Genomic DNA, 14944 nt, shown 5'->3' with positions numbered 1-14944 from the left:
AAAAAAAAAAAAAAAAAAAAGGCAGAAAACTGGTTTAAACTGACAGAGTCAGGATACAACCTGACACCCTGTTAGTCAGGGTGGCGGTAGCAGTTCAGTAAGATGGTGACTGCCGTCCTCCTGAAGCGATGGATGTGGTTCTGTCGAAGCGGTGATCCTACAGAAAGGTCTGCTCTTCCTCAGAAAGTCCAGTGGTGGCTATGTAGCTCCTGTCCTCTGGAAATCCAGTGGAAAGGGTGTCTGTGGTGTTCGGAATCTCAGATTATATCCACGATGGGATGCTTGGTTCCTCCCTCTGGGTGGAGCATCTCACAATGGCGTAATGAATCATGAGGCCAAGTGTTGATTAGGCTCATTAACAGAAGATAGTCCGGAGGGAGTTATCTCTGAGTCATGCGGCAGGACAATGATGGGCAATTAACAGAAAGATAGTCTGGGGGGAGGAGGCAAGGAAACACACAGCTCAAGAGGATGGTAATAGAATACACTGCAACCCAGGACAGTAGGATTGAATGGGGAGAAGCAGCTGCAATTTTTTTTTTTTTTTTCTTAAGGAATAAAATTGGGCTTTAAATTCACTTTTCTTGTGTTCAGTCCAGCAGAGTCCAAACCAGGGGCATTGTTTCTACCAGAGATTTTTATCTGAAAAGCTGTACTTTAGAAGCCTCATTAGATAGCCCAAACCCCAATTTTCTACAAGTACAAAACACATTTTGTTGACCACCCAGAGTATCATCATTCCCTGAGCAAACTTTAGACTAAGCTGATGAGGTGGAATAGTGATAAAACTTAAAGCAGCATAATAGGGGGAAAAAAATCTGGGAAGTCAGTTGTAACTGAATTTATGTAACATGAAGCAAGTAATGATGCAGAATTTTTTTTGCTTGAAGAGGATGTTGCATTTTTATGATGTTACAATTGGAACAGACTGTGCCAAAAGACAGTTTCAGTGGGATCAGCTCATCAAGTCAGTAGGCTTTGGATAATTTTATAGTCTTAGAAGTATTCTTAGAAGAATTCTGATTCAACAACAATAGCTTTTAAAGATCTCAAACCAGGAAAATTTCACAGACTTAGAGAACCCCTAGTTATCCTAGAGCTTGCAAAGAATAAAAAGCAATGTTCCAGAGAATTGTAAGCCTGAGTTAGTTTTCATTCCAACTGGAAATAACAAAGAAGGTGATTTGGGACTATATCAGTAAATAACTGCCAGTTAAAAATTGTCAATGATGCCAGTCAGCATGATTTCATGAAAAATAGATCTTGTCACATAAAAGAAAAGAAAAAGCATAGTTAATCTTGTGTCTTTAAAAAAAAAAAGGATGAAAGCCATTGCGTTCATGTAGTCCCTTTTAATTTCTTCAAAGTAATGTGGTGAAATGCTGATGGTGACTTGTCTGAAGTCTTCAATTATATGTAATCAATAGCTCATTTTTTACAGGTACTGTTACTTAGATGATGGATCCATCTCAAATTTTAGCAGTGTATGGAGGAAGTATAAGTGAGCTTGCACTATTACTAGCATGGTCCAAATTAATTAAAATATTTTCATCTAGTTAGTGTAAAATATTTGCATGTGACATTTATGGATGAGTCTTGTATAAGTTCAATGAATGCAAATGAATGAGTTTTTGTATGTAAAGGAAATCGGTCCCTCTACAGAGCAGTGGAATTGATAAATAGTATTCTGGCCTGGTGTCCAGACTTCTAAATGTGAAAATACTGGTGGAGACAGTTTAGTGGAAGTAAGAGAAATGATACTTAAAAAAAGATACTGGGAAAAGAACTTTATAATGGTACTTCCTAAGGCTGGATTCAGCTTTTCTACTTTATATCTGGGCTAATTGTGCAGACTCCCTTTGTACTCAGTGGAGAGAAATGAACCTTGCAGGACCATATGAATTGCAGTCTTTTCTCTCAATTCACTAACAGAAGCTCATGCACAGTGAACTCACATGGAAATGTTTATCCTTATAAGAAATGAATGCTACTTATGATGCACAAGATGTATTTACAAGGTGATTAAATAATGGTGTGTTTTAAAAGGTGTATTTGATAGAAAGACTTAACTAAATGTTTGAAGTCTAGACATTTGTAAGTTAAGCTAGTGCATAAAAAAGAAGGGGAGAGGACAAAGCCAGTGCAAGAACCAATTTGTGAAAGCTGCACAGAGATATGTTTACTAAAGACTTATTTATAATCAATATTAAAATCGCAGGGAGAGAAAAATTTGTTTCCATCAGCTTGTCTGAGTGCAGTTCAGAAAAGAGAGCCTATCACTCCAGAGGAGCAGTCTGTTTTCTCTGTGCCTGTAATTGCATCTGGGAATTACAGTTCTCATGGAAAGAACCAAGAGCATCTGTTTTGCTTCCATCCTCCTCATGCAGTAGTTGCTAATGTTACCATTTAGGACAAATATTAGTTACTGGCTTAGGTTGAAAGGCTTGACTGAGAAGTAAATAGTTTCCTGAACTGGTTTTGTAACAAATGAGCTGTTGGTCAGCTTTCCTTTAACTGTTGGCAGCCAGTAAAAATACCCTTTGCTCTAATGCTCTAAATTGCTGCATATTCTGTCCAAGAGTTAGTTGGTGCCTTTCAAGTATATGGCTAGACTTGCAGAGCTCTCAAAATGCTGCCTGCCCTTTTGTCTCCAGAGGACTACTGAGCAGAGTTTTCCAGTACTGTAAATGCTGAGCTAGGATTAGAGGAAAATGCTTGATGCTGAGTTTCATTCAGAAGAGAAACGTTTGGGATTTTTATTTCTAGTCCAATTACACAAAATATCAGTTGAACATGATACCTAAAGAGAAATACGATAAAAGCACAAAAGAACCTTTTCAGTCAAAATCAAGTGCATTTACTTGGCTTTCCTTTGCAAAGGAAACTCATAAATATCTGCTAGGGAAATAAATATTTTAGTTTTGGTTCTTTCACTGGAAGTATCTTTTGAGTGACATGATAAATATTTAACTATTTTAAAAGTATGTATAGTTTGTTTTAATGACCAGGTACAATCAAGTTATTATTTCTTTTGGGTGTGGATTTATAAATTGATTTGTGGCTGTCGCTAGTTATCCTGATTGTTAATTAAGTCATTTTTCAACAGTAGTTTAAATTAAATATCAACCTTGAGAAATGTTGCTTCCAATGAGCTTCTGTGTGGTGTGGAGAAATAAGCTGTCTTCTATGGTATTCATGTTTGACATAAAGTTCTTGAGTTATGATTGTGACATAGCCCTTGTTTTCCCAATAAAATTCCTAATTAACTCCATTTAGATTGGATATTAAGCTTTTTTCACTTTAATTCTGCTACTTCTTTTCATGCACTGGAAAGAGAAAATTGTTGGATGTAAGGAGATTCAGGATGTAGGAGAAAATCAGGTGGAGGTGCGAGAAAGCGTACCAGAAGGAAAAGTAGTCAGATACAGGGGTATATACTGTATCTTGCAGAATGAATACAGAGATGGGGTATAGGGGAGGAGAAAGAATGAAGGTAAAGAATGAACAATCCTGTAGTAAATGTGAGTAGAGGAGAGGACTAAGGATGTGCATAGGACAGCAAGAAAGACACTGCAGTGCTGGCTGAAGGAAAAGAGAATAAAAGACATTTCTTCTTAGCAGAGAAGTGTAAAGTTCCACACTACTTCATGCATTTTTCCAAAGCAATAGGAGCTAATTAAAAAGCTTAATCAAATGATACAGAATTGTATGTGTATTTTGTATATGTGTGTGCAGCTTCAAACATTCCTCTTGCCACACTTCTTAAATGTGTTTTCAAGATGTAGAATAATTTATCCTGAGAAAGTTCTCTGTCTGAATTGCAGGCTAGAATGGTTGCAGGTTAGACAAATTTTACTGTGTGGCTCTCAATATAGAAAACTAATGTAATGTTTGGACCCTTCTAGTATGCATGACCACCATAACTTTTTTCTGTAAGTTTTTCTATTATAAAAGCAAATCCACATCACTGTTTTTAAGTCACTAAGCAGTTCAGTGTGGAGATGGCCAAGTTATCTCAGGTTTTGGAAGCTATGTAATAGGCTGATTAAAAAATTAATCTTTCTCAAAGACTGTGCTGCTTCTGCATTGACCTTGTTGGCCATAAACTGTTTGGTGAGCTGTAAACACTGAAAAAAAAGCAAGCTACTTAATGGAGGAAGAAAATAAGCTAGAGTGCTAGTAAGGTAGTTTGAAATTTTAAACAACAGAACATCTCTGGCATTTACAGGGCTCATATCTGTGGGCTACTGTAAAAATGTAATTAGGCTTACATGGATGATCTAATCTATTAATAATTTGCCCACTCACAGTTTAGTCACCCAAAATTTAATGACAATATTTACAGAATATTCCACAAGATATTAGAAGAATTTTGAATTTTAATTGCCTTTATGTATAGCATTGGCTCTTCATGACTTGCAGAGGGATTTGGTAGAAAGCAAGTCTTCTAATGCTGCAAGCATGTTTCTTTTATGTCATGCATGCTCTGAAATCTTTAAACAGAAAACATTGAGTGAGGGATAATAGAATACCAGACACTGAGGTATTGACTAGAGCCCCCAGGGGCTTGAAGTGCTGGACAACTGTGTGAAAGCACTCAGTATGTTGGAGGGAGGTTTTGCAAGGACCAGTAAGTATAAGTTTTAAAAGAATTACAGTAAAAATGAGGCTCTCAAATTTTTAACAATATTATTAATTGGAAAAATGATTACCATTCACTTTAGATGGAGTGTATTTCAATATCTATTTTTATTATCTTTAAAGCTGCAGTTCTTGATGATGATGTTAAAATATTTTACATTTTGTCTCTATAGTAGAATAGCTCATATTAGACTGCTCCTAAAGTTCTTATTTAAAATTCTGGTTGTTTTAAGAATAACAAGTAATCTGTATGTAGTAAAGACAATGTGGTTACATTTCCTGTTAGGGCAGTTATGTCTCTTTTTCATTCCATCGAATTTCACATCTTTGAATTGCTGAATTTTCAGGTGGTTCTAACTTTGTATTTTTGTGCATGTATAAATTCATTCATACATGCAGCTTATGGAAAATGATTACATGGGACTTATTTTTCTTGTGCAGTGCTTGACTCCTTTTTTTTGGACTTTTCCCTTAAATTTTTTTTTAGGGAATATGTGTTTAAATTCAGCAGTCACTTAAGATATGTGCAGCTTTGTTTATATGTTGCTTCATTAATGGTGATATACCTCTGTCATCAGTCAAGATAGTTCGTAGTGCTCAAAAGGTTGAACAGAAGAGCCTTCAACACCAATCTTTAAAATCGTTGAGCTTTGATTTTTGTAAATGTGCTTTTCTAACTTTTTTTCATGTAAAGCTTGGCTTTACATGTCTATAGTTAGACAAATATAAAAGTGTTTCAAAGAATCTGCTGTTAAGCTAGTGAGTGATTTCACCAATCCTGTATTCTCCTCTCTGCTGCCTTCCCCACTAGACTGGTTTTCAACTCAACTCTTAGCACTTTAAATTCACTTTTAAGGCTGTTGAACACTTCACTGTTAAATATGTATGCTAGTTATTTTATTCTTGTGCTTTACTTTTCTGTGGTACTATGATTTGATACTTTTACTGTGAACAAGCCTTTAACTTCTTTTTCAGCTTCATCAGTTTTTCCCATTTTAGAACTGAGTAACGTGTATGGAAAAAGCAAAAAACAGTCAAACAAAAATAAATAATTTACATCCTTTGCTAAGTACAGTTATTTGACATTTCTATTTTAACATAGGTTGTTGAGTTTCCCACTTTGGTGCATTTGGCTTCCTTCCCTTTATTTTTAAGGAGGAAATTGGTTGTACTTACTTAGCTCAACGTGAATGAAACAGATGGCAATATAAAAGCTGATGGAAGAGGTGTATCCTGTTTTAGGCCTATTTAAGCAGAGATGCCATGTTGAATTTCAGCCTTTTTGCATAAATGGAGCTCACAAGAGAACTGAAGCACGAGAATGACATCCCGGTACCACTTGAAGACATGCTCTTATTGACTCCATGGAGCTGGCAGTTTATTTCCAGTGTAACAATCAAGCATGAAAATATAGTTGAAATATAAGAAGTAAGACAGACTTCTTCTTTTTTTTTTTTTCCCTCATATACAAGAGCACTGGAACTACTTTGGGGCAGATGAGAACCTGGGTCCAGTAGCTGTGAGTATAAGAAGAGAGAAGCCAGAGGAAATCAAAGAAAATGGACCTCAGTACAACTACCGGATCATATTCAGAACCAGTGAGGTAAGCAGTTCAGGGGTGATAGTAAAAGAAACTAGAAGTGAGCAGGCGAAACCAGGTGTCATGTGTGGGGTTTATGTGCTTTACAGCATTGATAGTAGATTTCTGTATAATCCAGGAATCTCCTGACAGAATTGTGCCACATGTTTATCTGGCACAGAATGTATGTGAGTTATTCCATAACATCCAATACAGAGGAAAGCAAAGGTTGTTTTGGTTAAATCTTGAGAAACTTACAGGAGCTGTATTAGCTAGAAGCAAGCAAAGAGGAGGGAAATGGCTTCCTTCACTTTTACATGTGGCAGTGGGCAGACCTGAGAACTTCTACTTTAAATGCTCTGCTAGAAATACTATACTAATACTAATTTTTCCAGGTAGTAGTTTCCTGTAAAACTTTAATCTGATGAATCATTTTAAATAGTCTGACTACTTTTAGCTGTCACTGAGTGACATTTTGTGTATCAGTGTTGGTCTTATGCTAACAGAAATTCCTCAGTGTCCTTGATCTTTATTGAGAATTGGAAAAGTAGTATGTTTAGTTCCACTGCTATTGTTAGTCAATCTCAGTGCGTAAGTCAATATATGTGCTGTTCTTTTGTGTGCACAGCTCATGACATTAAGAGGCTCTGTGCTGGAAGATGCTATCCCTTCTACTGCAAAGCATTGCACAGCCAGGGGACTTCCCCTAAAAGAAGTGCTGGAGTATGTGGTTCCAGAGCTGAATATCCATTGCCTAAGGCTCGCCTTCAACACTCCAAAAGTCACAGAACAGCTTATGAAGCTTGATGAGCAAGGGGTAAGTGCAGAGTTACAGAATTAAACAAATGATCTTAATCTGTCAGATTGTTGCCATGAGTTGCAAAATTATCTTTTAGCTTTATATGATTAGAGTCAGTCTGTCAAAATGCCTCATTTAAACTAAAACTCATCATCTATAGGGAGAGTTACATTGCATTTATTTCCCCCAAGTTTTGCAGAATATTTGGTATGTATGAAATCAAGTTCATTTCTCTAGGTAGCCTGAAGTTTTAGATTGATGTTATGGCAGTTGTTCATTTAAATTGACTTTAAAAGAGACTACATTATTGTTTTTCAAAGACTGTGGGAAGGAGGCAGTTCTGTTTTTCTTATTGCTGTTACACTAAAAAGAAAAGTCTCCCATGTTTCGTTGTAATACTGTATTGGCTAAACCACGACCAGGGTGCTGCCCGTATCTTTTTGTTTTGTTGGCGTTCTTTTTTTCTTTCCCCTGGAACAAACTACATGGCAAAATATTCTAAGCCTTTCTTTATACAAATAATTTTCACTTAGGTGATAGTCTTCTGGTCTTTTAAAGATGGAACCAAGGCTCATCAGCAATACAGCTTAGACTTAGCAAAATGAAAGTCCTTGACTGAAGTGAATTTTATGATTATAAACTTCAGTAGTGACATTTTGTAGCTGTGTGCATACCTCAGTCTTCATTGGCAGCCTCTCTTTCCATGCTTCTTGAGTGGATGGACCCAGGACGGGACTGGGTCCCTCCTACTGTAAGAGAAGATCAGGTTCACGACCACCTGATGAACCTGAATGTACATAAGTCTATGGGACACAATGAGATACATCCCAGAGTCCTGAGGGAATTGGCTGAATGTGGTTGCCAAGCCCTCTCTGAGAAGTGGTCAGGGGAAATCCCAGGAGACTGGAAAAGGGGAAACATTGTACCCATGTTTAAAAAGGGTGGAAAGGAAGATCCTGGGAACTACCGCCCTGTCAGCCTCACCTCTGTACCTGGGAACCTCATGGAACAGATCCTCCTGGAAGTTGTGCTAAGGCACATGGAGGAAAGGGAGGTGGATCTGAGACAGTCAGCATGGCTTCAACAAAGACAAATCCTGCATGACCAACCCAGTGGCCTTCTGTGATGGAGTAGCTACATCAGTGGACAAGGGAGGGGTTGCAGATACTGTTTTTCCGGACCTCTGTAAAGCCTTGGTCATGGTCCCCCACAACATCCTTCTCTCTGAATTGGAGAGAGATGGATTTGATGAGTGGACTGTTAGAGGGATAAAGAATTGGTCGAATTGTTGCATCCAGAGAGTAGTGGTTGATGGCTCAGAATCACAATGGACATCAGGCACAAGTGGTGCCCGTCAGGGGTCCATATTGGGACTTAGTATCTTCATTAATGATACAGATGAAGGGATTGAGTGCACCCTCAGCAAATTAGCAAGCTGAGTAGTGCAGTTGCCATGCATGAATGATGGGATGCCATCCAGAGGGACCTGGACAATCTCAAGAAGTGGCCCCATGGGAATCTCATGGGGTTTAAGAACACCAAGTGCAAGGTGCTGCACCTATGTATAGGCACAGGCTGGGGATGAACACATCGAGAGCAGCCCTGCCCAGAAGGACTTGTGGGTGCCAGTGGGTGAGAGGCTGGCCATGACCCAGCCGTGTGCACTCCCAGCCCAGAGAGCCAATGGTGTCCTGGGCTGCATCCAGAGCAGCGTGGGCAGCAGGGAGAGGGAGGGGATTCTGCCCCTCTGCTCTGCTCTGGTGAGACCCCACCTGGAACACTGCATCCAGATCTGGGGTCCCAGCACAGGAAGGACATGGACCTGCTGGAGTGAGTCCAGGGGAGGGGGCACCAAGGTAATTAGAGGGATGGAGCACCTCTGCTGTGAGGAAAGGCTGAGAGAATTGGGATTGCTCAGCCTGGAAAAGAGAAGGCTTGGGATGACCTAACTGTGGCCTTCCAGTACCTGAAGGGAGCCTACAGGAAAGATGAGAGGGACTTTTTACAAGAGCACAGAGTGACAGGACAAGGAGGAATAACTTTGAACTGAAAGAGAGTAGGTTTAGATAAGATATTAGGAGGAAGTTCTAAGCTGTGAGGGTGGTGAGGCACTGGAACAGGTGACCCAGAGAAGCTGTGGATGCCCCATCCCTGGAAGTGTTCAAAGCCAGGTAGGATGGAGCTATGAGCAACCTGGTCTAGTGGAAGGTGTCCCTGCCCATGGTAGGGGGATTGGAGCTGGATGATTTTTAAGGTCCCCTACCAACCCAAACCATTTTATGATATTCTAACAAAACTGTGAGGTTGAATTATCCTTAGTTCATATCCTGTATGTTATTAAGCTCCCATAGTATGGTTTTCTAATACTTAAACTTTGGAAAATCATTAAGGATGAGCGATAGTTAAATTTTTATTATCTGCATCAAAGTATTTTCTGTTTTTGTGGTAATGAAACAGTTTGATACTTCTAGCAGAAAAAGATAAGCACACTCTGTACTAATTAGAAGCTGCATTTTTTCAATTCTAAGCTAACAAAAATTGGGTAACAGCTGCTCTACTAATTAGGTACACAGAATGTTGATCACTTCTTCTTGCTGAGTGTCACACTGTTTCGTTACAGCATGAACAGGTGCCTGTTTGATATAACAGATAAAATGTTTTGTAAATTTAAGAGTTAAGATTATAAAGTCACCTTAGCCTGACTTAGCCATTGAATTTCACCCAGGAATCCCTTCACTGAGCCAAATTTGTATGCATCAGTTTTCATTAGAATAAGATGTCTTTTCTATATTTGAGTGAGGTCTTAAAGCAGTTGGTTGTTTTCATATTTAAGAATTTCCACTTCTTTATTTAAATTTATCTGCCTTCAGCTTTAAGACTTCTGATATTTTTCTCTGCTACATCTTAAAAGTCATTTTGGTGTGAGATTTTTTTTTCCAGCAAAGGTTTTTGTATGCAGTGATTAAATCATCTGCTGGTCTTGTTTATGATAAACTAAACAGATTGCACTTTTCAAGTCTTTCAGTGCAACATATTTTCTCTGAATTTCATATCACTCTTATGGCTGAGCTCTGTCTCTTCTACTCTTTCAATATCTGCATATGTCATTCAGAGTCAGAATGGGAATATTTTTCTTGCCCTAGTTTTGTACTGGTGGTGTGTGCTCGTTCCTTACTTCCTCTGAGATTGCTAGAGTGGTAACATCTGCTGTTCTGTACATATGGTCCACACTGCTTGTCACCTAGCTGTTCTTTTATTGGATTTATTAAAATGCATTCGTTTGAATGGTTCTGTGTTAAACAGCAATCCAGTCATTTCCTAGGGCTGCACTGGCTTCTTTGCTAATTACCATCTACTAATCTTTGTCTTGAATGCAGACCTCTTGGTAAGTTACTCTAAGTTTACTTCCAAATATGATTTAAAAATTTGAATATTAGGGCAATTACTGATTTATTTCAGTAGAAGTTAATCTTTATGGCAATTCCTCATTCACAGAAATACTGAGAAACGTCACTTGGTTCTTAATATAATTCCCTGTTCATAATATAAACTTGCTGACTGGTTAAATCCAAGCCGTACTTTCTGCTGTCTTGACTGGGTGCTAGATAAATCCTTAAAATGCACTTTTTGCACGTATATGAATACGTAAATGCTTTCAGATTATTAAAATGAAGATGCTACTTTAGTAGTTTTACCACAACAGAATTCATGCTTCAACTTTTTTTAGCTTTTTCTTGTAGTTTATACACTTCTAAGGACCGTAGATTTATCAAAAGGAGGTCTAATAATGGGGTCTACATGCCTTTCTCCAGATCTGTTCTTTTTGATTCAGAAATGCCAACTTGTGTTGTCCTTAGGGAAACTTTTTTTTCAAAATATAGCAAATCTAAGAACACAGCTAGAAGGCACACCCTGCTCTCTGCATAGTCCTTGTTTAGTTTCTTAGGCTGACATTTTCAAAGCAATAAAGCATGGTGGTTTGCTTGCTCCTTGGTGCTGCAGATCCCATTTATGTTTATGCCCTTGAAAATACTTCCTTCACCTAAAGGTGAAACTTAAATATTGCAAGTGTGCTTCATGAGAATAATTTTCCTTGTCCTAACTTGTTTAAGTGAAATTACTAGAAGCTATTATAGTTAGCAGTACAGTTAAGGTGTTGTGGTTCCACAAAGCACTTGCATCCATCCTGTTTCTGTGGGATGGAGAAAACACATCTGAGCAGCAGATGCCTGAATGGTCCGAGACAGGACCTGCTACTGCTGGTATGGAAAGTGCTGGCAGTTGTTCCCACAGGAGCAGCAGCAGTGCCACCTCTCACCACCCTTCCTCGCTCCCCTCCTTTCTCCTCCCATACCACGTGTCTGCAGGAGGCACTTCAACAGGTTGCCAAGCTGGGCATGTCCCATCCCTGAAAGTGTTAAAAGTCAGCTTGGATGTGGATTTGAGCAGTCTGGTCCAGTAGAACGTGTCCCTGCTGCCCATGTCAGGACTTTAGGAACTAGATGATCCTTAAGGTCCCTTCCAACCCAAACCATTTTATGATTTTATGCTGTATGTGAGTTTTGTCATAAGAAATTTGGACATATTTAGAGGATGCAAATCATGTAGTGTGTCAGGTGATAAAATAAAGGATAGTCTGTAGTGGGGAAAGACTAGAACTGTGACATATATATCTGACTTCTTCAGCAGGAGTAAACAAGCCAGGTTATCTTTACCCTTCTTTTTCCCTCCTTGTTTTCCTGCTGCTAATACTTTTATCCCCATCATCATTCATCTTTGGTAGTAAAGGAAGAATATGGTAAAGTTGCAATTTCCAGAGTTTTTAAATTTTAAAATCTACTTTCTTTAGAGACAGAGTAAGACCACTTCTGAGGACCTTTAAATTATCCCATCATAAATATAATAGGTTAAAATTAATGAATTTCTGTTTCATTATGTGTCCACATCATCCTAGCAAGTTCAAAATCCTTTGCCTTATGGCTTGGGATAGAATCTTCCAAGAGCAAATCACAATATATTCAGATAACTTTCCTTCCAGTGCCCTTGCAAATAAGTCTTTTCACTTCCCACTAACCTGTAGCCTAAACTTGTAAATCTCATTCCAGCTTTGATAGATTTTCTTATGGCTTCATTCTGGTGTATGTGGTTGGTGTTTATTTGAAACCGAGCCTTTGCAAAAATTCATGTGTGGGAGGAAAGATTATTTCATGGGCAATAAGGATGCATTTCTACTGGATGAATTACATGCATAAACTCCAAGGCTCTCCCTTGAGCTCCTTCAATTAGAGTTCCTGCCTGTAAAACTGGTTTTGGAGACAGCAGTAAATGGCTGTGGATAATGCCTTCTTCCCTTCTGTAGCTTGTCTTTCTGTAGTCCAGATGTAAATGATGCCAGTGTACTCCTTTTGTGTGTGCATGTATCAATTTGGAATTGGTGGAAACAGTTTGCTTTGAAGAATCACAATTACGGTTGGGTAAAAAATTACTTTATTCACATCTTCAACTTCTGCTGCATTAGGAAACATCAACTATCAAATTAGAGGGAAAATGGAAATAAAAAGCACATGTATTTGAAGAGCTATGCTAGTAAATAGTATCTTCAAGGTTTCTCAATCTTCAGCATTTCTCAATTTAGCTGTTTTCTTTGTTACTATCATCATATTTAAGTCAGGGAAGACGACCAACTGAATGTCACGGAGTCTTTCAGCATTGCTAACAGGTGAATGTGCTAATAGGTGAAAAATTTCTATCCTCTCTTCGAAATGAGAGCATGTTCATTTTGTTACTTGTTTTAGAAATGAACACATGATGTGCCCTACCCTTCTTCGTGGAAGGCTTAGCATAGGATGGCAGCCATGGTACCAGCCTAATTGAGAGTCAAGGTCCTGGCATTACTCAGCCAGCACTTCCCATGTGGCTCAGTGTTAGACATTCACTTGCAAGCTGCGGTGTTCTCCTGGAAATAAGCAGCATTCATGTGTGTTTCACTTCAGAAAACATTTTGACATCTTCAGATTAAATCTGCAATCATCGAGGCAGTTACAATAGAAAACAGTGAGAGTATTTGGAACTAGACTAACTTTTGAAATTAGACTGATAATCAGGTATTCATTTGGGAATTATGGGTTTATTAAATTGTGGAAGTGAATTCAGTGCATAAGTTGCTTCATCACTTGGTATACACATAAAATTTTAATCTTTTTCCTTTTGCAGTTAAGTTACCAACTTAAAGTAGGTATCATGTACTGCAAAGCTGGGCAAAGCACTGAAGAGGAAATGTATAATAATGAATCAGCAGGTCCAGCCTTTGAGGAGTTTCTTCAGCTCCTGGGAGAGCGAGTTCGACTCAAGGGATTTGACAAGTACCGTGCTCAGCTGGATACAAAAAGTAAGACTTTTTCAGTGTTTTTTTTCCCCCCTTAAGTGAACAAAATGCATGATATGGTTGCTAACTGCCTTTTTGAAGAGAATTCTTAAAAACAAGATCTTTGCTGCAGTTGCTTAATCTAAGTGAAAGCAGAGCACGTGTGTAATTTAACTGTACTCATACGGTCTCTCAACTCAGACAATAATTAGATTTTTGTACTGATTTGGTATGAAATTATCACTAAAGCTACAACAAGAAACCAGTAATTGTGGACCAGTTATTGGTATTGCAAATCCATCATCAGTGCGTTGTCTTAAGACTAATCAATACAGCTGGTATATTATTTTTTTTTAATGATATGCTTATAGATGGTCTCCAAAATGCTTTGAGAACCCACCTATGTACCTTCACCTTGAAAAGTTGATCTGCTGTTTTTCTGATGTCTGTTGCATGCAGTTTTTCTTCTAGGCAGTTTTGTCTTAGTCATCCTGTCAAATGTATTCCTCCCTCTGTGCTTTTTCTTTTTTGAGTTATGGAAATTAAACTGGATTTGGCAGCTATGTTACAGCTTTATGTTATCAGCTTTAACTGTTAAACATATTGCAACAAAATGCAGTGGTAAGATGATCTTGGGTGACCGTAACTATAAATGAAACTCCCTGCATTTGGAATCAGTCATGTGAAATACCTGTTTATCAGCTAGCACATGCTGTATTCAATTTGTAGATCTGTTTAAATTACTCAGGGAAATTTTGTCTTGTATTCCTTTTCTTTGAGTACTGGAGCTATCCAGTTCCTATGGAGATCTTTTGCCATTTTTATTTTTAGCAAAGGAAATGAAATAAGGAGTTTGATTCATGAAAGCTGAAAAGCATTCATCAGCTTTAGTGCAGCAGAAGCTGTGGTCTTGTCATGGGTCTCCTGGCACAAATAGAGTACCTTGCTGTGCTTTAATGCTCCATCATTCTGTGTATTGCCTTTAATTCCTACAGCAGTTGTGTTGCCATCTCCTCAGGCTGTTCTTGACCGGTTTGATCATCAATCTTCAGAGGGTTATAAAACCTACTTTGGTTTTAAACCTAAATTAGCACCTATTTTGCACATTTTTAATGTTGAGCCTGCTTTTTTTAACTTGCAATACTTTTGTTCCCTCTGTTGTAGTTCCTCCCTTGAGTGCATTTCATGGAAATATAGAATGGTTTGGGTTGGAAGGGACCTGAAAGATCATCTCATTTCAATCCCTCAGCCATGGGCAGGGACACTTTCCACTAGACCAGGTTGCTGAAAGACCCATCCAACTGGGCCTTGAACTTCCAGGGATGGAGCATCCACGGCTTCTCTGGGTGACCTGTTTCAGTGCCTCACCACCTCACAGTAAATAATTTCTTCCCAATGTCTAATATAAACCTTCCCTTCTTCAGTTTAAAATCATTCCCCCTTGTCCTGTCACTACACGTTCTTGGGAAAAGTCCCTCACCAGCTCCCTTGTAGGAAATACATATAATTCTCAAGGTGAGTCTTCCTTTTGCACAGCTCTGAACTGTCATTCTATTAGTTG

The 14944-nt window shown here is 38.5% G+C and overlaps 1 protein-coding gene across 7 annotated transcripts in view; it reads left to right on the top strand.

The window, feature by feature from the left end:
• SIPA1L1 (signal induced proliferation associated 1 like 1) overlaps window positions 1–14944 on the top strand; it is a 206277-nt gene that overhangs the window by 136421 nt on the left and 54912 nt on the right. For all 7 annotated transcript variants that reach the window (XM_042048147.1, XM_042048146.1, XM_042048142.1 and 4 more), the window contains 3 exons: window positions 6114–6244; window positions 6849–7037; window positions 13233–13407. In XM_042048147.1, coding sequence (XP_041904081.1) covers window positions 6114–6244; window positions 6849–7037; window positions 13233–13407 — 495 coding nt within the window. The remainder of the gene's footprint in view (window positions 1–6113; window positions 6245–6848; window positions 7038–13232; window positions 13408–14944) is intronic.

The sequence above is a fragment of the Corvus kubaryi genome, unplaced genomic scaffold (genome assembly GCF_017639235.1).
Source record: "Corvus kubaryi isolate FWS band 111438036 unplaced genomic scaffold, C.kubaryi_AGA036_p1.0 66, whole genome shotgun sequence".
NCBI classification, from domain to species: Eukaryota; Metazoa; Chordata; class Aves; order Passeriformes; family Corvidae; genus Corvus; species Corvus kubaryi.
This window is presented reverse-complemented; position numbering and strand designations above follow the sequence as displayed.